Below are 22,655 nucleotides of genomic sequence, written 5' to 3' on the forward strand. Positions count from 1 at the left end.
GATTCGTCAATCGTTTTATTTGTTAATATGACTACATGGTAATAACAGCAACTCGGTGATTAAAAAGGTGCTCGTCTGCCTAGTGGCAAACGTTTTTGCTTACTGAGCAGAAGACCGTGGGTTTAGTCCCAAGCTCCTTCGCGTTATATGATCGTTAGGGCATCAATTCAGCTTATCGTTTACCAAAACGAACCCTGCTGCAAACCCAACCCTCTTATCCAACATCCCAGTGATTCCTCGTGGAAGTGCAGAGGTGTTCTCGGCTTCCATCAAAGCGAGTGTCATGTCAACACAATCCTTCCCATTCCTTTCTTGACCTGTGTTCGGGCGCGGCCGGCGCTGGTATTGCCTAATTTAAGATCACCAGTTTTTACACATTGAGGATGATTGCTAGTCCCAAGCATCGTCTATTGGTTCTCTGTGTAATTACAGCTAATCTGGCAGTAACAGAGTAGCAACCGTGGGCGGTCAATCAAGCTCAAGCTCAAGCTCATAACAAGTCTTTTGATATCCAAGATTTTGAATGTTTTTTTGAAAATTCCAGGTATTTAAAATTTGACTGAGCTACAGAATAATGAGAATTTTTCAAAGGTCACAAACGCCACACTTTACATAATTCCAGTGACAGAAATTATCTTTGGCATAAAGGATGGAGCGTGAACAATCATTGCATGTAAAATTAAGTGTTCGGAGCGGTAAATATCACGGTTGTCATGTGACAACGAGAAAACAGGTCCTCTCACTATCACGAGACAAAACTACCTATCATGAGCTTTCTTGTCATTTTCAAATGACCAAGTACTCATGAGCAGGCATGGAAAATCATTTACATTCATTCCGTGCATTCATTTACATTCATTTGCCTTTAACTTTTTTCATCAACAGAATTCCGCAAAATGATGTACGGAGCTTTTGTAGGTTTTGTTAGCAGCTACAACTTTTGTCAAATCTGTATATCTTATGCATGACGAACCAGAGCGAACAAAAGCCACTACTGTTTTTCAGTGAATGTATTTTACATTCACTGAAAAACAGCAACAAGGTCTGCCCGCTCTAATTCGTGATTCATAAGAGATGCAGATTTGAGTTATGGACAAAAGTTGTAGCTAATAACAAAACCTACTATACCTCTATACATCATTTTGTGGAATGCTGTTGATGAAAAAAGGCAAATGAATGTGAATGAATGCACGAAATGAATGTAAATGATTTTCCATGCCTGCTCATGAGAAAAATTCAAGAACAACATGTGAAATGGACATAAAAGCTTTTTGTAAACAAACCTTCTTATGTCCTTTTCTCGCCACCAATATGACATCAACGCAACCCATCAATATCACCGGGCAGGGGAATCTTTCCCCTTCCCGAGGATGTTGTTGGATTGCGTGAGCGACCCTCGGTCGGCGAGAAAAGGCTGGCTTACAAATGTTTGTTTACAAAAGGCTTGCATGCCCTATTCACATGTGGCTCTTTAATTCTCGTGCGGTTTTTGACATCAAAATTACCAACTGATTTAGATGAATTTAGGCAAGCAACAGTATGTAATAAGTAAAGTGAATATATTTTTAAGATTTTCGCGGTACAACAATAATATCAATAAGAGCTAGCAATGATGCGAGTGAGCAATGGTCACAACACTGTCATCTTCTGTCATGACAAAAAAAAAAATCGATGAGATTTTGAAGAAAATCTTTATCATCGTTTTCTCATCCAAATATAGTGACAGAAGGATCTCTGATGGAAATATCGCGTGAAATATTTCATTGAAAATGACATTTGACAGCCCTGGTTCGGAGACCGAAAAATATGTGTGATTCAGCTGAATTTCGCATCTTTTAAGGGTTAGCGTTATGTCAAAAGTGACGCTTGTATATATTTCAGTCTCAGAACACCACAATTTACATGAGTTTTTCGTAGCGTGCAGGGAAGTATTTCAAAAAAACTCTGATTTGAATTGAAAAGAAATTTTGAAGTATCAATGGAAATTCAGGGTATAATTCAAAAGCAACTCTAAGAAGCGTGTCAAGGAAATTCCGAGCAATAATTCCTCAGAGAATATTTCCAAATTAGTTCTGAGAATAATTGCACGGTAAAACTGAGGAGCATCATGAAGCATCCCAAGGAATCAAAAGGCATATTTAAAAGGGAGTTCTGAGAATAATTCCAAGCGAAATTTTGGAGAGTACTTAGGTAGCACAACTCATGTTCTGTATCTCAATATTTTCCCTAACTTGAAGATTTTTAAAGTTCTTCAATTTTACAAGCGACGCTACCTCCTTAACTCTATAGTTACCTAACACGATATTTCCTTAACTCGATACCTCTTTTACTCGATCAAAACACATCATACCCATGCATCTAAGTCAATTTAATATTATGTTTTCCCCGATCATTTGAGATCTAGCTGTAGCTGTAACATTATTCATTGTGATTCAAAATTGCGCTTAATTTTGATCCTTCAAAAAGATTTTTGGACATGTATATTTTTGAATCAAGAAATTAACGAATACAACATTAAATACTTCTTCCAACTTCGTATGAAGCGCGCGGCCATTTGAATTCTTGACTAATATGACGAATTTTAGAAATTCTAGTTTCTCGCTGGGAGAACTGTTAAAGGACACGCAAGAAAAGGGCCACCACGCGGAGATCGTCTCCTTGGATATCTCCAAGGCCTTCGAACATGGACGCCGTTAGTACTTCAAGAGCTCATCATCTGGGGATTCAAGCGAAATATCCTTTCCTTTATTCGAGGCTTTCTGGCAAGACGATCGTTTAAAGTCGCCGTGGAGAACAGCAAGTCTTCTTCTTTCCCGGAGGAAACAGGGGTGCCGCAAGGCTCGGTTATCGCGGTGACGATTTTTTCTAATAGCGATGAACCGGATCTTTACTCGTTTGCCACTCAACATCAACATTCTCGTCGACACCATCGCAAGAACCCGTATCTAAGCACAAGCAGCTGTATCGGCAGTTGCCAAATGGGCGGCTCAGCCGGGTTCCAGATCTCAGCAGCAAAGAATATCCGCTGTCACGTCTGTGCTTCCGATCACCGAGTCGGCGGCGCTTCTATCAAGATCAGGGATCAACCGATCCCCTTAAAAAATTATACGCATCTTCGGCATTCTAGTTGATCGACACTTAAGCTTCACGCAACACTTCCACACGCTCTAAAGATAGTTGCAAGACCCGCATAAACCTTATCAAAACAATCTCCATGCCGCACCGCACCAAAAACCGAGCTATCCGGCTGCATGTAGCCAAGGCAGTTATTGACAGCTGTCTACTCTACGGTCTGGAGCTCACCGCAATGGCCAAGGACAAACTGTTGCAAGTCCTTGAACCGGTTTACAACGGCTACATCCGGGTAGTTTCAGCTCTCCTGCCCTGCACTGAAGACGGGGTACTTCCTTTCCGGTTTCGAATCGAGCTGCCTACTTGGCAAAAACATCGGGTAACGAATGGATCTATCTCCTCGAGGAGGAGAACAGAATCCTCCGTACAGCAGCCAATACCGACCTCTCCCCAATAGCCGTCGCGGAGATGCTAAACTCCGGGTACCCCAGGCATACGCACCGTTTTACGGACGGATCCAAATCGCACAACGGAGTTGGGATAGCATTGCGGAAAAGATCTCGCCAACGAGCTTGAGCCTACCGCCACAATACTCTGTTTTTTTTCTGCAGAGGCAGCGGCGATTTTGAAGCAGCAATCACACCATCCGACCGACCAGTCCTAATACTCACTGATTCACACAGCGTAATTTCCGCTCTCCGGTCCAACATGCCCACTCACTCGTGGATTCTGGGGATCATCAGACGTGCCCCCCCCCAACACAGTATTCACTTGGGTTCCGGGTCATTATGGCATCACTGGCAACTCCGACGCTGACAGACTGGCCGGGGCGGGACCATCTGGTGCCAGGTACACCGATGAAGTTCCCCTTCCGGACATCAAGCGATGGGTCGAAACTTCCATGCAGGCTAGGTGGCAAGAAGAATGGTTGGCAAACCAAGGACCGCTTGTAAGGAAAATCAAGGAGAGCACGCGACCTTGGGAACCTGAAGGAGCAACAAGTCATCTCCAGGCTTCGCACAGGTCTCACACGATTTCGGCGGGGGAGTTTTCAGCAAGAATTGCGTCGTCTGTAATATTCCAGCCACCGTCGAGCATATCCTCTGCGTGTGTCCAAATTACGAGCTCGTACGGCAACACTACGGCCTTTCGGGGAATATCGGCGACATACTGTGCGACGAACCTTCGATCCTGGCTACCTTGATCTCCTTCCTGAAGGACGCTGGTTTGTTTTTCAATGTTCGATTCCTTCCTTTCGGCCGTCGGGGCATCTCTATCGGAGGGGGGCACCGCCTTCCACGGCGGAGCTCTGCCTTGTTCGGATTAATCAATAAGTTAACTCAATGTCAATGGTCTAGTTTGTTCTTCTGTGTTTCCCAAATTTTTAACGTCGTCCAACCAAAACTCTGTAAATTCCAACTGTGTTATTTCCCAAGGCAGGCCTTATACCTTTTTCCTGCAAAGTGAAGAACTAGCCAACGGCTAAAATTCGCTAAAATAAAGAAGAAAACAAATTCTAGTATTCAGAAGCATAAGGGCCTACTGCGATGATCGATTCAATCTCCCGTCCCCACCGGTCCAACAACAGAGAAGTTACGTTTCCGTGTTGCCCGGGCCATCGTAGACAGCCGGCTGATGTATGGACTGGAGCTGACCTGCATCGCTACCGAAAAGGCAATACAAATACTCGCTCCGGTGTACAATAGCTACACGCGCATCATCTCCGGTCTCCTACCCTCGACGCCAGCCGATGCCAGCTGTGTCGAAGCCGACACTCTCCCTTTCCGGTACCGCATCTACGCAGCCATTGCCAGCAAGGCCGCTGCATTTTCAGCAAATACCGCCGACAGAATCTGCCTCCTCAGCGTGGGGGACAGAGTTCTCCGTACAATCGCCAACGCAGAGCTCCCCCCAGTGGCCAAGATTCACTGGTACGGAGATAAGAGTTGGCAATCTCCCGCACCAAACATCGACAGCCGGATAAAGGAGAAGTTCAGAGCCGGGGACGGGGAGCCCTTAGGAGATCGGTAGCAGAGCTGACCGGATTGTACCCAAACTACATGCATCGTTACACAGACGGGTCAAGATCTAGAGCTGGAGTCGGAATGGGAATCGCTGGTGACATTTCCCCAACGAGTAGAAGTCTGCCAAAACAATGTTCGGTGTTCTCGGCAGAAGCAGCGGCTATTCTTCATGCCGTCACGGTTCCTGCGGATCGCCCAATTCTGATCCTGTCGGACTCCCACAGAGTTATTCAGGCCCTTTCTTCGGAGGACCCAGTCTAGCGGACAATCTAGCCGGGTCAGGCCCATCGGGTCCTCGGTACTCGCACAAGGTACCGTTGCAGGACGTAAAGAGATGGATCACTTGCACAGTGCGGATAGCGTTGGCAACGGAATGGTCCAGTGCCAGCCTTCCGTTTATTATAAAAATTAAAGGTAACATCGGAAAGTGGACGGACCTTGCAAACCTGCGAGATCAGAGGATTTTTTCCAGACTCCGGACAGGACACTCCCTAATCTCACAAGATTTCAGTGGAGGACCCTTCAGGAAGACCTGTGAGTTCTGCCATATTCCTTCGACGGTGGAGCACGTGTTATGCGTATGTCCACAATTCGAGCGCCTTCGCTGCCTCCACGGTCTGCCTGCCAGCGTACGGGACATGCTAGCAGACGTTCTCTCAACTCAAGCAGCTGTACTGCGCTTTTTGAAGGCGGCGAAGCTATACTGCAGGATTTAGCACCATCGATTCTTTCGGCCGTCCGGACATCCCCCCACTGGACGGGGCCCCCAAGGACCTCCTACAGTGGACCTATGTTTTGTTATTGGTTTTGTTTTGTTCATTTTATATTTTGTTCTTCTTTTTTTGTATCCTTTTAGTCTGTCTTTTTCGTATGCTGTTTACTGTGTTATTGTACTAGCTGTTTAAATGTTTTAGCTAAGTAGATTATCAAAGGTTAAAGTAGCATGATACTTAAGCAATGTGGCTGGGGGACCTCTTTCAAAGGCTTCCCACCCTTTACGGAGATGAACTAGCCTACGGCTAAAAATCTCCTAAATAAAGGAAGAAAAAAAAAAGATCGATTCTTTTCATCGATTTTCTTTTTTGTTAATAACTCTTCTGGATTAACGTTTCTCGTTGCGTTTAATGTTGCTTTTGCTAGCTAGTACATCCTTTTACTACATTGTATTTTAAGAATTTCGGAAAATTGGTTCACTGAACTGTGGTAATGCGAAGAGAAAATCGATTTAGAGAATCTGTCATCAAAGTTAGGTCCTTATTATTCTGAACGCTAGAATTGCAATGCTTTTTTTTCCGATGTTCTGTAAGTAGATAATCTCTTGAAAATCGAATAAGGGAGAGTTGACTGTACTGAGAAGAATTCCAAGAGAATTTTTCGGAATATTCTGAGCAACTACCTCACTGTTGCAACTTTTCAATTTAATGTTGCTTTTTTGTGGTTTTACTGGCGAAAACAAAATTTTCTATTGCAACTTTTTAAATTTCAATTGCTACCTTGCCCTAGTCTATTACTCAATTTCAATAGTTTGTTGCTCCTGAGCAAGCAGGTTTATTGGCAATGATGATCATTTCAAGTGCAAGGTGCGAATTATTTATGTGCCGTTTATATTTTAGCCCGCCACTAAAGTGTCCATGTGGTATTAGGACAACCTCTTATAAGTAATGTATAATAAATATTCACTCATTTACCTTTAACCGCCGAATCTCAATCTCCGCCTGGTTTCGCTCAAAAGCAACATGTTCAATCATATCACGACTTCGCTGAGATTTGGAGAAGTTCGTCGCTTCGGAGTCCTTCAGCTGATCAATGGCTAGCTGGAGCTTCCGGACCGATTCTTCCAGGTTGTGTTTATCCCTGCACGAAATTATAAAACAATTAAAATTCGACGCTCAATTACCTGCCTTCAAAAATGGTCACCTTTGTAAATTTTCCACTTGCTTCCGGTATACATCGGAACAACTAGCATCACTCGATCCGTGCAACAGTTTGCGTTTGTTTTCTTCGTTTTCGTTAAACAGCTTCTTCAGGTCGATCTGCGATTGCGCCAACTGAGCTTCCAGCTCACTGATTCGCGACTCGAACACAATGTTCGGCCCTGAAAGCTTCGTTTTTTCGCGCATCCGATCTAAATCCAAATCTTCGCTTTCCGACGTGTCAATTTGGTAGATCGATTTTGATCGAGCTCGATCCGTGAGAGCTTCATTTTCTGAAACCACATCCTTCACCTTTTTCAACAGGGTGGCCAGTTCCTCCTGATAAGATATTAAATGCTAGATTGTGTTGAAAATTCATGTTCATTAGCGAATTATTTACCCTGCAATACTGAGACTCCTTTTCCAACTGTTCAATATAGTTTTCCTGCTTCTCAATGAATCCAAGCAACTCTGGAGGTGGATGAGTGATTTCCAGATTCTGAGAAAAACTGCACACTAATTCAGAAATATTTTTGTACAATGTTCATTTCCTTACACTTTAACCACTATACCTGATGGTGCCGGTTGTAGATTAGCTGTGGACACTGCTGGTTTCAATGCCGGACTCGTACCGAAGTCTTTATTCAGAAAACTATATCGACGACCGCCGCCACTGGTCCCCGATTGGTACCGTGATAGAGCACCATGGTTGAAATATTTCGAAACTTCTGTGATCGAGGGCCTCTCCACGACCGACTGATTGTCCGATGCTTCCGATTTAACATCATCCACTCCGCGGTAGTAGATCGACGTGGCAACCTTAGTTGGCTCATATGCTTCCGTGAGAAGGAACTTGAGTCGATTTACAGCCTCACGATATGCATAATCGGTGAAATCGAACGTTTTCTTCTTGTACAATGGAGTATCGATTTTGTCGGATGATGATAGTTTCCTGTGAAGAAATGATACAATTTACTGGTAAGGGATTTGCTCTAAATCAAAGTGACCATTTGCTTTACAATGTATCGACTTTCTTCGACGATTCTGCACTCATTTTATGATTATTAACAATTTTAAAACTTATTTTTATGCAATCAAAATAACTACTAATTCTAGATACGTATCATATGCGAAGAACTAAAAATTGAAACTGTTTGTCCACCGTCAACAATGATCGTCATAGTTCAGTTACCCTTAACAACGCATGTGTGTGGGGGTGAAACATGTGCGCCTGACAGACATGTCCTTTATGCATACGGATCGCTTCCCCTTTCTCATATAGGTAAGCAGCTTTTTGTTTTTGTGCGTTTCTCAATTGTCTCCCCCTTCCAAATGCAACACAAATTCAGCACGCAATGAATGAAATAAAAATGTGTTGCTTTCATACACCGACGATGATTGCGTTCGGTTTATCTTATTGGAAATTGTTATAGCTTCTGTCTGTGTTGAAAAATGTTGATTCAGTCACATTAATTCGACGTTGATCACGATACCGAAAAATTGTGTTCTTTTTTAACCCTTAATCCTGGATTATCCAACTATCAGCGTTAATTTATTTTATTTTATTATGTTTGCCTGGTCATCGATGTATTCTGTATTTTGTGAAATTTATAGAGTATGAATTTATTGACTGTTACTTAATATCTTATCAAAATGAGGTTTTCTTTTAGAGCAATGTTTTTCACTGGTTTGCATTAAGGTTCAATTTACTTTGATGCTTTTTGGAAAATTTCAAAAGCAGTTTTTCCGACGCATTATTTCAGATTGCAAAAAGCTCGCACTATTCGATTCCTTTTGATATTTTACACAAAATGACGCGAGCTTTTTGCAATCTAAAATAATGAGTCGGAAAAAACTGCTTTTGAAATTTTCCAAAAAGCATCAAAGTAAATTGAACCTTAACTTACAAACACATTTTTCTCTAGATTAAATCACAAAAGACTGTAAATTCAACGCAATCCTTTGAGTAACATATTTTTCAGTCTCAGTGCACTCTATATGACATGTCCAGAGTGATTTGAGATTTGGGCGTAATTGCTTTTGTAAACAAACACGTCAATTACTGATTTCTCTTGAATAAAAGCTCAATCTCACAAACAAACTATACCAAATGATAGAGGAATTATTCCTCTACCTCATGGTGTTATTACTTTTTGAGATTGAGCTTTTATTCGTGAGAAATCGGTGATTGACGTGTTTGTTTACAAATGCAATTACGCCCAAATCTCAAATCACTCCGGATGTTTGCTTGTATATCAAACATAAATTCCGTCAAATGTTAAATTCATGGTTTAATTAGTTATTTATTTCTAACTGTCTAGGCGTATTTACAACCATGTTACTTCAAATTGTGCAGCTCTTTCGCAAACTACAGCTTTTGTTACAGTTTTAACACCACAGTCTTCTTAAGCCTTTTCTAAAAAAAATGGAGAATATCTTTTGAACATAGTATATTGTATTTTTGAATTCAAACTAGACTCCTCAAAAGTTCGCTGTGACCATTGGCGTAGCTAGAAATGTTTCCCGAAGGGTGCCTGTGACATTTTGTTTTGTTTTGTTAAACTACGGTTAAATAGAAACTCTGGAACTGCCATTCAATCAAAAGGCGTCAAGACTATTTGTTATTTTATTTTCCTGTTGGATACATTTCCACTTCGCCCAATAATATGACCTATTATGGCGAAGCTTACTACCCAAGAAACAATCTAAATGCTTGGAAGATGTATTCTTATTTTATCATTGTTTTATCATAGCATCCATTGTAGCCTGTGGTTGTAGTTCATAGTTTTAACGGTAGCTGTAAGGTGGTTCTGTATCACTACTTATAACTGAAGAATAAAACCAGAACAAAACATGCAATTATGTTTAATGGCATACTTTTCATGGCTGATATAAACTTGAAGCTATATTATTCCTTCATTAAAGTCTCATGACAGCTATCATTTTTATCAGTATTTTTCTAAACAGTGAATCTCCGTCAGCTTGTTTTCTGACAAACGTCAGTTTGCTCGTTTGTTTTTAAAACCTAGCTAAGGTTGAGGTTCACACTAACAAAAAGTTCGGTTTCGCACTGGGTTGGAACTGGTGTTAACCCCGGTAATAAACGAATTCGCTATAAGATTCACTGTTTATAAAAATACTACAACAATAACAAAAAATACTCTGAAAATTGTTACAAATATGAAAACAAAAAATGGCGAAAATGAGTGCGTGGAAATTGAATAAATCGAGTGCCTTCAGTGCTTTTTAACACGATGAAGATGAGACGATCGCCAATATGAAACTCTTGGAGCATCTACAGTTATGGACTCCCTCATTTAACATAAGGCACAGTGCGGTGAAGGAGCTCTTAAAAATATTGAACAAGCGGCTTTCCGATACACTTCCGAAAGATCCACGAACTCTTCTTAAAACTACACAGTCAGTTTCACTAAATCCGGTTGGAGATGGCCACTATTGGCATCACGGCTTTACCAAAGATGAATATACTAAGATAAAACTGTTGAAAGAAAAACTTTCTATTTTAGTGTCCTCTTTCACGGTCCCTTTCATCCAATGAATACCCCCCGTATGCAAGGTAATTTTGTGGTTTTGCTGCCCTCTCGGTAGAGATGAAATTTTGCCCTCATTTTGATCAAAACAATCACATCAAAATCAGAGATGTCCCATTTTTTAATTACTCGATTAACAACTAATCAATTATTTTTTGTCCGCTGTGCTGTCATTTTTCCACCAATGAGAGTGCAGCACATGTTTGAAACGATCGGTGATGATCCTCTGGATAAGTTAATGCATATATCGGCATGATATAACCGATTACAAATATTTTACTTTTCGGTTCGATAATCGATTATTCGAATGAAAATTGGCCATCACCAGATTAAAGAGCCTGAATTTATAAAGAGACGACATGTCGAAATTAGAACAATCGATTATCTGTCAAAGTCATAGGAAAAGTTATTCCAATCAAGCAGGAGACCTGTCAAATGGATAAGGTGTCGCCTCTTTACCCAATTCAGTATCTTTACACTAAATGAATGTGAAACGTTATTTCCAATATAAGGAACGTTCATAAATAATGATACAATTTTAAAGGGGCCGGGGCTAATCACAAATAACGTCCCCAGGGTAACTGAAATAAACACGAGTGTTCACCGGTTGGCTTTACACCTTGTATTGTAAAAGTTAAGTTAAGTTTTCTTTATTAGGGAGGCTTTCAGCCTGGGGCTGGTTCGCCTCCGTATATTGTACAAGCTTTTAATGGAGCCAATGAGCATTTATTACATCTTGATTACAAGAGAAAATAGAAGGATCGCTTGGAATGTTGACTTTTTGACAGGTTGCCCAGGCTTTTGTTTTGTTTTGATTCGCTGTACCTAATAAAACCAGCAAGCTTGCTATAGAGCTAACATATAACTTAACACTCTCTAGTTGGACTTGGAAATGCTAAGATACAACCATTAGGTTTATGTTATGCTTTAGAATATCAATCTAGGAGGATATGTTACATTGAGGCATTTTTTGGAGCAGCAAGTTATAACGAAAAAATGTCGCAGTATGAGAAAATTTCACACAATATGAATAATTACACTTTAATTGATAGGCGATAAAACACTTACATACATCTATGTAAAACTAAATAATATATTTGGTCTGGTTATTGTTCAACAGTAATAACATTTTTTGTACTAAATAGATAAACTTTAAATGATTCTTTAATGTATGGTTCTAATGTAGACAAATTAAAAATATCCCTATGTTTTAATTTTCATATGGCGCACAGAATTTATGCTCCAATTTGGAATAATAATCACCATAAATATATGCACGGCATGCTTTGGAGCATATACAGATTGGTTCCAAATTGTAATAAAGTCGTCTTGTTTTCAATATACAACAAAATCAGCTATTTTTACAAACTGACATTGATCATGATTTCACATCAAGCATCGAAAGAATAAACCCACAATAAAATATTTCTCAATATTAACCATCATCCAAATGAACCCAATTTTAAAACCTTCAAGTTTGTCAACATATTTTGCGTATCATATATCAATTTCTTCAGGAGCGATTTAAGCGGTTGTAATATAGTTTTATGGTAGTCATAAAAAGGTTGTTAAAACTTTCTGACCAGGAGGAGGTTTTATACTTTCTTTTTTTTTAACCACGTATAGAGTGTGATAAAATTGACATAAAACCTATGCTCCTAAGGTAGTTTGCATATTGAGTTTTAGTGATTGCATTAAAACTGGCCCAATTGGCCATGACATGGCTGTATACCGGTTTACAAGAGGTTGTTAAAGCAATATGGTCGTCACTGAAGGTTTTATAATTTGGCTATATCAACTGCTTTAAAACTTTAATAAAACAAAAATTGTGGCGTCCGTAATATGTTAATGGTGAAAAATTCAATTTTATTGTATTTATTTCATAACAACGCTTCGGAGAGTCTTATTAGCATACTGATTTTGAACGGGCCATGATCGTTTGTTCAAGCTTTTTTAAATTAAATTAAATATTGCCCGGATATCATATGGATCTCAAACTGCACATTGTAGTCGAAATACGTATCTGTCATAGATACCAACATTAATTAAGTGAAATGAAATGGAAGATAACTTTTTGCTGTTTTAATAAGTCTCATGTAAGATAATTCTCAGGTTTAGATAATTCCATGAATTTTGTAACTAGGTTTTTTAGAGCATATATATTCAAACATCAATTAAATCTTAGACATAGTTAACAACACTAAATTCTAGATCTTCTAATTTATAATTTTCAAATTTTCTGGCTTTGATAATTATGTTTGAGACATAGGAAAAAGTTTACAATATGAACAATGTTCAATTCTTAAACCTCTGAAAGTTAAAATAAAAATAGTTTTGAAATCCCAAACCCATATGTTTTCAAGATTTTGTAACTTTAAAATTAGATATCTTATACACAGATTGTAAGTATAAATTCTTCGAATTCAAAAGTAAACAACAGATCGCAAAATTTGATCAATTATCATAATTGAGTTTTGAGACTAAGATAAAATTGCAAATTCTTCCTAGTACACGAATATTAAAACAAAAACCAATTAAGAATTACAATAATTTTACTATAAATACACTGTTAGAAATTATCGCCGACTTCGGTAATTTTTACCGAAATCTGAACAGCTGAACTTTTCGGTAAAATTTATGCATTTCAATTCAATTGCTTTTCAGCTACTTTGAAACTAAATCTCCCCTAAAATGACAAGATTTGATCATTAAAAGAAGGTTGAAAATGTTTTGATACACAGTAATCCAGGCCTCCGTCGTTCGGTAAATTTTGAAGTACAGAACTGTTCGGTAAAAGTTTAAAATTCAGTGAAAAATCCAATTATTAAAAAAATTATCCCGAACTTGTACAGAATTTGTTCAGTTTACCCCATTGATTGATGAAAAGTAAAATTTATAAATTTTCTTGATTTCTCACGTGTAACGGTTATTTGAAAATTTTACCGAGTTATTCTGCTGTTCAAAAACCCGGTAAATTCCTACCGACTTCGGTGATCTGAATTAAGTGTGTATGATTATCAAATTCAATAGCCTTTAAAACGAAGGTCAAAGTTTTACCGAACGTTCAGCTGTTCTGATTTCGGTAAAATTTACCGAACACGGAAACAACATCTTAGTGTGTATGCCTGAAAAATAGTCGACCATTTTTTTTTTCAATATTTAGCAGCTCATGGACCAGCTTTGAATCTCCCGGACTTCAAAATAAAATCGTAATTAAAGATCTTGGGAAACTTACCTAGAATCTGAGACACCATTTTTCGAGAGGAAATGAATGAACTCCAAACTTGTATGATTGTACCCCTGTTTGAAACTAGATACTATTTCAATGTTTTTCTACAAAAGCTTATTGGGTTATGAAATTTTTTTTTATTTGAAATGGAGTTAGTTTTGGTTGAACCCATTCGGAGCCAATTTATTATTTAGTTTTTTACCTTGGTACCAATGCTACCGACGCCAGGGAGACATCTCCCACCCTACCAATTGACCCATCTACTCATGAACCGGGGACGAACGCTTTTACTTCCCTTCCGACAAAATAGCTTAATTAGCTGCAGCTATAAGCTGGAGTACTTTTGAATACTTTACAGTTGGAAATCTTCAGAAATTGATCAACCAAAGTCTTGAAAATATATCCAAAGAACTTTACTAATATCTTCGTGTATCTGGAGATCTTTTGAATATTACTTGATGTTTAGGAAGGATGTCTAAAAGAATATCCTGTAACATATGTAGAAGGAACACATCTACAAAACTCTCAAGTTTTACAAAATTTACACAAATTCTACGAAGTTCCCTGAATTTATTCCAAATTCCATATTTTTTCCAATTCTCTTAATTCTACGATTACTTCTGGGAAGACTCCATCATCTAGAAATATTCGTGAACATCTGGAAAGTTCCTTGAAATTTAACGAATTTCCCAAAACTTCAAAGAAGTTCATTAAGCTCTTTTGAAGTAAGACATCAGACAAACTGCAACGAAGTTCCCTAGACTGAAGCGAGGATCCCTAAAGATCTTAGAAGTTTGCTGAACTTTTTTTAGATCTTCTACAAAATCCCCTGCACTTATATGAAGTTTTATGCAGCTTCTCAAAATGCTACGAAATTTTTCTATAAATTTTGCTGTACGTTTACGTTTCTCGTTGATTTTCCGCGATATACCAAGCTGAGGCTTCAAAAAAGTATCCTGAAATTATATGAAGGTGCCCGAACAATAATGAGGTTCCCTGAAATTATATAATACTTAACTTCTACGAAGATCCCAAAACATAAATAGAGTTCCCACTTCTCCGCAGTTTTCTAAACTTTTCCAAAGCTCCCTGAGTTTCTACGTATTTTTCTACAGCTCCTTGAAGTTCCCAGAATTACTAATAAGTTTCGTTAATTTTTACGATTTCTTCTTAGAAGTTCTTCAAATTTTACGATGGTTAAAGGAAATTCCTGGACTCTTGGCCAATTTGTAGAGCCCGAAGACGTCTTATTATAATATCGATTAATTGTCGATATAACATACACACTTAGAAAAAATCACAGACTTCATTCACCGAATTCTCAACAGCTGAACGGTCTGTAATGTTTTCGGTAATGGAGAACATTACCGAATAATCTGTAAACTGGATCAGTAAAATCAGCTGTCAAATTTATTACCGAACGATCGGTAACGTTTACCGATGTGCATTGCTTGATTTGTAGTCGACTCTACCGGAGAATTGTAATTTTGAGAACCATTCGCAAATCGAAAATTTCCGAGAGATCTGTAATTTTTTAAAAAGGTCACCGACTCAACTGTAATTTGCTTTTATATTGTTTCAAGGTGGCGGTCACTGCAACCCATGCAAAAATTTGGCTGCAGTCGTGATCAATGTGTTAGTGTTGCAAATTGCTCCACCAATGAACAAAAACAACACTGAAACAGGGAAGCATTGGCTGAAGATTCCAAATGCCGTTTTCAGATCGTCGCCAACGGGAATGGAACTTGAACCGACAGAAAACACAAGCAACAACATCGACCATCCGTAATCTGTATTTATTTAGATAACGAAAATTAATTACTCATCTTGGTGTTGCATAACAGCCTCCACAATTTCATCTTTTTAGTTTTTCACAAACGTTTTCAAAGTCGATCGAAAATCACAATATGGTGGATTTGACGTTTACCAAGACCGTTACCGAACTCAGTAATGGAACGCTTTGTTTACCGAAACTTCAGTAAAATATTTCACCGAAGTCAGTGATGAAGCCGATTTACAGACCTGCTGGTAAAAATGTTTACCGTTTTCGTTAAATTAAAATGAAATTACCTAAATTCGGTCATTTCATTAACAGTTTTCAGCAATCAGTAATTTTTAGCAATACCGATCTCAGGGTCTCTGTTTAAGTGTGTAAATTCTCGACATCGTTTCTTCAAGTCTAGAACATTAAGAAAAGTAGACATTCATAAAAAAAAAACAAAAACATAATAATAAAGTAGCCTCGAAACTGCTTGAAAAAATACCGTATAAAAAACACCCAAAATTTCCGAGGAGGGGGAGCTAGACATTTCTGAAGGGGGCCTAGCCCCTTTGGCACATCCCTTAGCTAAGCCAATGGCTGTGACATTGTATCGTCTTGGAGTCTTCTGCTCACTTATTTTTTTATGAGCCAAGGAATAAGTGCGCAAAGGAAACCAAAACTATTTACGAGCTGAACTAGCCAACGAGCTAAAACTCTCGCTAATAAAGCTTTAAAAAAAAAACGATGTAACCCCTCCGTACCCCATTATAGTTGAACTACACCATGTTTGATTTGATTCGATTTGAAAGTTTGAGAGATAAAATGAGGGGTTCGTGGATTTTCCTATGTTTCGAGGGGTGCATCGATTACCTTGGGACCGAAGATAGTACCAGAGCTGAGTCAAAAAGTTGAGGACGTTTCTTCGGGACCTTCTGTACCTCTCTTAAGTAAGTGTCCAACTAATAATCCTTCCCATCCCCAGCAGTTACAAGCACGTGGCCAGGATAGTTCTCGATTGTTGGATATAGTGCTACATACCTCCATCTAAGAGGCCTCAGTCAATACGGCAACGGGCGGAGGTGGTAATACTCTCAAACAATGTTCTAAGACTTGTACCACCTACGAATTTGTGCAACTTGCGAATGCGAAAATGCGAACTTTGCTATAGAAACTATTATTCTATCTTCACTTATGTGAAAAAACTAAATTTGCATCTCACTTCTAGAGGGATTAATCACAAACGAGACACTTGCAAATGAAGTAAGTAAATCGAGGAGACGACACATATAAATCTCAATTCTAGATGCCCAAAAAATCTCACACAAGCGAAACAATCTTCGAAAATTCTTTTTTTCATTTCTCGCATCTAAACTTGTATTGCGCATCATCTTTTTGCAGGAAATCTTCAGAATCGTCATCAATCTTCTTTCTACCTACTCAACGTGCGCGCAGCTTGCCACAGCAAAACACAATCTTTCCTGCATCTTAGGTAGAGTCGCCCCTCTTGTAGTAGATACTGCTTCGAAAACACCGCCCGAATGAAAATAACCATAATAAACCAACGAAATTACAATGTTTTTTACTGGTGAATTTTAAGTACCGTAAAACGGGGTAACATTGATAGTTTTTTAAAGTATATTCTAAATAATATTTACAGCAATGAATGTTTTTAAAATTTTATATTTTCAAAACAAGTACTGAGGATCCAAGAGTCAGTTCGTCAGTAATATGTTTAAAGGAAATTAAAGGGGGAAGAGGTAGCTCATCGATTCTTCCGGTTCGCCTCCTAGCATCGTGCTATAAGGTACCAGGCGATAACCAGGGTAGTTGATCGATAGATCGATGACGTCATTTCGTTGGCGTCTGCAATGGGAAATTCTCATAGCAGGCGTTGACGATGGGACGTTGTCGAGTTGTTGAATAGCAACTATCGTGGTAACTCACCGATTACCTGTCGATCTGCCAAATTTGGAAAGACGTCTGCATTGAATTGTCTCATATAATAATATTCCGCCCACTATATCACAAGAAATTGCGAGTAGCTGAGTGGAATGGAGATAAGTTAAGCATTGGGTACAGGACCAAGTCTCCCCTGGGTGGTGCCAAAAGATGAGCGCAATAGAATCATCAAGTTACCATAAGGCACGGAATGAGACTATTGCATGGCTGGGTAGTCAAAGTCTTCCATTCGTTAGTCATTTCAGGTGGATTAGAACAGGTTTAGGTGGGCGTTGGCCAGATTTGGATTTTTCAGATGTAATCCTGGATAGGACCCTGTCATTGAACGTCGCGTGAAAGAGGAACTTAATGAAGGCCTAAGTACTTTTTCGTAGTTATTAGTTTTCGGATTTGAAAGATCGTCGGTTACAGTGGCCTGCTTACTGAGCAGAAAAACGCGGTCCCAGGTCCTTACATATCAAAGAGTTTTATGATAAAATCGCTTGTGTATCGTGTATTTTGCGAAACTCGTTGTTGTCGTTGGTTCCGGGTTTGAATGGATACACAAATTTGAGCAACGGTATTATGTGATATGAGGGGCTCGGTGGCCTTAGAGCAACCGTTTTTGCTTACTGAGCAGAACATCATGAGTCTAATCTCAGGCCCATCCACATTCAAGATTCGTCAATCGTTTTATTTGTTAATATGACTACATGGTAATAACAGCAACTCGGTGATTAATAAGGTGCTCGTCTGCCTTGTGGCAAACGTTTTTGCTTACTGAGCAGAAGACAGTGGGTTTAGTCCCAAGCTCCTTCGCGTTATATGATCGTTAGGACATCAATTCAGCTTATCGTTTACCAAAACGAACCCTGCTGCAAACCCAACCCTCTTATCCAACATCCCAGTGATTCCTCGTGGAAGTGCAGAGGTGTTCTCGGCTTCCATCAAAGCGAGTGTCATGTCAACACAATCCTTCCCATTCCTTTCTTGACCTGTGTTCGGGCGCGGCCGGCGCTGGTATTGCCTAATTTAAGATCACCAGTTTTTACACATTGAGGATGATTGCTAGTCCCAAGCATCGTCTATTGGTTCTCTGTGTAATTACAGCTGATCTGGCAGTAACAGAGTAGCAACCGTGGGCGGTCAATCAAGCTCAAGCTCAAGCTCAATATGTTTAAAGGAAATTAAAGCATTTGTACTATTTTTAGTTTTGTGACCAAACTTCAGTTTTTTTTTATTTGGGGTTACTTTGATAATGCTCGATGAATGTAGAAAAAAATGGTTGAAACTCAAACAATTTAGTTCTTTATGAATATGAAACTTTTAATGAGTATGTAATCGGAAAACATCATAAGCAATAAGAATACCACATTGAATTTGTCATGGCTATATCGGAAATACATTTCATAAGTGATGGTTTGACTGCTTTTTCAAAAAGGCGAAAAATACGAAAATTGTTTTTTAATATGTTTGTAAAATATGTAACAAATACTATATAAAAAACTATGTACAATATCAACGGAAATACCCTAAGCTACAATATGGAACCAATGTTTCTAATTTGGAAAAAGCGCAACGAGTAAATTTAATCTTTACATTATACTATCAAAGTTACCTGCATTATCAAAGATACCCCGTTTTACGGTACATTAAAATTTTGTTGTTAAATTGTTGTATCGGAGAAACAACTAAATTCAATTTTTAACGATCAATTGGCAGGATAAGAAAAACTCACTCAATAGTGAAGGGATACTTTTATTTCAGGGTTTGATTGGGTGTCTCTTAAATATGTTTCTAAGAGTACCGTGATATAAACGACACTTCATGTATATTAACGGGGTTCATTTTTAATTTGCACTTCTAGTAACCTTATCAACATCAGAAATGCATGTTTCTAGTAGCCCTACTTGCCGTTTTGTTATGATTGTGCGTTCCATTTTACAATAATCCATTTTCGCTTTTCTCCATTCCATATGCTGAATGACGTTTGAGCAATTTTTAGTTTGCACGGCGTGTAGATTAGCGGGGTTCAAATTAAAAAGTGTTCAGATTTAGAACGGTCCGATTACCAGGGATCCAGATTTTTTATATGTATATGAAATCACTGAAAATCGTACGTGAGAATGGACGACCACTCCCATTCAGTAATTCAGTTGATTCATTGTGTAATTTCACTGGTTTGGATTAATCCCGTTGTAGCAGCCAGTCTAAGCTATGCTAACTTTCATTGAATTGTTGAAACATCACTGGAATTATAAGTTTGAAAAAAGATTTACTTGCTCTGATAACAAATAATTTTGAAGCGTTACAAACTGCAAGATAGATTTTTTTACACTCAAACAGACATACCAAAAACATTCCCTCAAATATTGTTCCTGTATGTCCATTATCTAAATTGAAAATAATTATTTCATTTCCATAATCCTTGATTACGCAGACATCTTCTCCCTGACGTGGACGCTGTTACGCGAGCTCATACTGTCTGCTCTCAACTGAGTGCTCTTTAAAACACTTCAACATTAATTAATTGCGAGCTTTCAATGCTAACTAATGCATGAATTTGCACTCTATGCCAACGGAAGTCGGGAAATTTCCAACCTGATTTTTTTTCTAGACCATACTATGAATCTTAAACACCACCCCCGGTTGGTAACACCATGCCTTTACTGACTACGCTATCTGATGCCATACACCATATGTATTGTAACTAGAAGTTAAAAATATAATAATTGTTTTAGCTTTACGAAGATTTTTAACTTTTACGATATCACTAAGGGCACTTTAATTGCTACATTTCCCATCGTTTACACCAAAGCTAGCCAGCAATCGAATAATCCACAACAGACTCACTCTTTTAAGAAGTATTGTAGCTTGAAGTACTATTGATTTATATCTCTTATAGGAAGGAACTCTGTCACGGATCACATGTTTCCCATTTAAAGAAATTTCATTGCCCATATTTCTTGCCTTGGTTTTATTTTCTTCATTCTCCCGGACGTAGTATCCTTCTCGGCACAATATTTCGATGGCTTCAATCCACTTATTAGCGAAGAGTATCCTTTGCTGCTATATCCACTGTATGGTAATGATGAATACGGCTTAGCAGTGTATCCAAGATATCCTAGTGAATCCCCAGTAGGTAATCCATATCCAGTTTTCATGCTGATTTTTGATTTCCTTTTCTTCTTACACTCCACTTTGCAAAACTTTTCGACTTCCGGTTTGTCTCGATTAGAACGTTCCGCGCGATTCCCGACGACTGAAGGCCCATCCGAGGATCTATGGTTCCTTTTATACCATCCCGATGGAACCATCGCCGGCTAGAAGACGAACAACTATTCATGAGTTCGACAATCGTCGGAACCAACAACTCCTTGGCAACCGGAACGACCGAGCTTGGCCATTTCGCTCGTGTAATGTGTCGGAATTTGAGCTTTTCTTCCTGAGTAGCGATAGACAACCTGAGAACATGCATAAACTGCAAACACATGGGTTCGTCTCAGTTACGTCCATGTCAGTCAGGAGTCGGGAGCTTTCACCATTCACAGTCGCGTTCTCAGATAAAATAATTAATCACATAGCTACGGTTGCGTGACACTGTAGCATAAAGCAATCGAAAAGTTTATGCGAGAGAATTTTTTTTATGATAAACAAATTTCCAACCAAGAAGTGGAGCATGTCGCATTGTGGTGTCTTCTTTTTTTTTGTCTCAGTGAGGAACATCGCCGTGGCAAGCCAAACTGTTCGAAGAGATCCTAGAATCGATTGCCCTTTTAAGGATTGCATGTCGTGGTCGTGGGCGTAGATAACAGTCAAACGGCTTTTTATTCTTGAATGTGTTCTGAAGACAATCCATATGGCATCAAGGCTTTTATTTCGAGGTTCAAACATTTTCAGCGACGCTAGCATATCTATGAGAGCCATCTTTGGTTTTATTTAATATCCACTTAGATTGACCGTGATCTTTTGGATCGCTGGCATTTATAAATAACAACAATTAAACAAAGCGTTCAACTAGGCATTAGCCTAAGTGCACCAACTCTTGCTCTACTTTTATTGTGTCATTTATGGATCTTAACTCACAGAAACTTAAAACGATCATAACTAATCGTGCGAGAGACAGCTTGCTTTCCACTCGCATATACTTCACACCTCCCACGAACACAGGAGACATGGTCTCCGCATGGCGTTAACTTCCATCTAAATCATGGTATTTACGTTTTTCACGACCACATTACACACTGTAATTCAATGCTAACACAGCGAATAATCAATCAGCACCCGATCGAAAAATGGAGATTGTTATTATAAATGCATGTAATTTTTGATTAATCATTTGCAGCACGCCTTCTCTCCTGATTTCGGTCAATGATGTGCTGTGCAGCCGGAACAGTTCGCTTCAGCAGTAGACCTACATGTATTTCAACATACATTTTTTACACACTAATATTTTTCCATACTGCTCGCCACGGACGGACATACCTCTACTTCACTTCACGCATTGTCGTCGCGACGCCTGTTCATAGCCATGAAACTGAACAAATGCACACGCCCGCCTTCCACATTCCATGTGCCCATAGGATATGGATGCTGCAAAGGGCTATAATCATGATCCCGTCCATCGTCATTGTCTTGATTGTTTTGGTCGTCATCATCGCATCGAGGTACTCTCGTTTTGGGTGGTAGTGGCATAAAACCCGAACATTTCAGACAAGATAGGTATCTGACAATCTCACGATTGAAACGAATTTTAGCTCGGACAAAACAAAGAATAAATACCGGCTGAGCCCTGGCATTTTGTACAACATGTGTTTATCGGTCAATTAATTTAAGCCATTTGGGTGCAGAAAGTGCTGCCGCCCATGTTCGCACTCTATTAGCATTTCCTATCAAAGGATTTCTTTGAAACTTGAGAGGTCAAAAAGTCTCGCTGAAAAGGCCGTAGTTAGGGGCTAATGGGCCCGAGAGAAGCAGAAACTAGCACAAAGAATTGTAAAAATTAGCATCAGTATTATCAATATGGCAAAACGGATCGATTTCATCAGTGTATCAATTCATCACAGATATTGGTTGAAAATTTCTTTTCAACAATGGATGGTAGCCATAAGCTAGACCAGGTCCAACGATGTTTTTTATTAACAATCCTTCAAGAGCTTTGAGTGT

General features: G+C 39.0%; 1 protein-coding gene across 1 annotated transcript in view; it reads right to left on the bottom strand.

Moving 5' to 3' along the window:
- The window catches only part of LOC135706391 (uncharacterized), a 29,754-nt gene extending 21,691 nt beyond the window's left edge, over window positions 1-8,063 (bottom strand). The window contains exons 1-5 of the mRNA XM_065227998.1: window positions 8,029-8,063; window positions 7,582-7,961; window positions 7,410-7,525; window positions 7,014-7,348; window positions 6,785-6,950 (exon numbers count right to left, since the gene is read on the bottom strand). Coding sequence (XP_065084070.1) covers window positions 6,785-6,950; window positions 7,014-7,348; window positions 7,410-7,525; window positions 7,582-7,961; window positions 8,029-8,063 — 1,032 coding nt within the window. The remainder of the gene's footprint in view (window positions 1-6,784; window positions 6,951-7,013; window positions 7,349-7,409; window positions 7,526-7,581; window positions 7,962-8,028) is intronic.
- Window positions 8,064-22,655: the final 14,592 nt, after the last annotated feature.

This window comes from Ochlerotatus camptorhynchus, unplaced genomic scaffold (genome assembly GCF_037179485.1).
Source record: "Ochlerotatus camptorhynchus isolate MF236.1 unplaced genomic scaffold, CSIRO-AGI_Acam_v1.1 ptg000277l, whole genome shotgun sequence".
In the NCBI taxonomy this organism is placed as follows: domain Eukaryota; kingdom Metazoa; phylum Arthropoda; class Insecta; order Diptera; family Culicidae; genus Ochlerotatus; species Ochlerotatus camptorhynchus.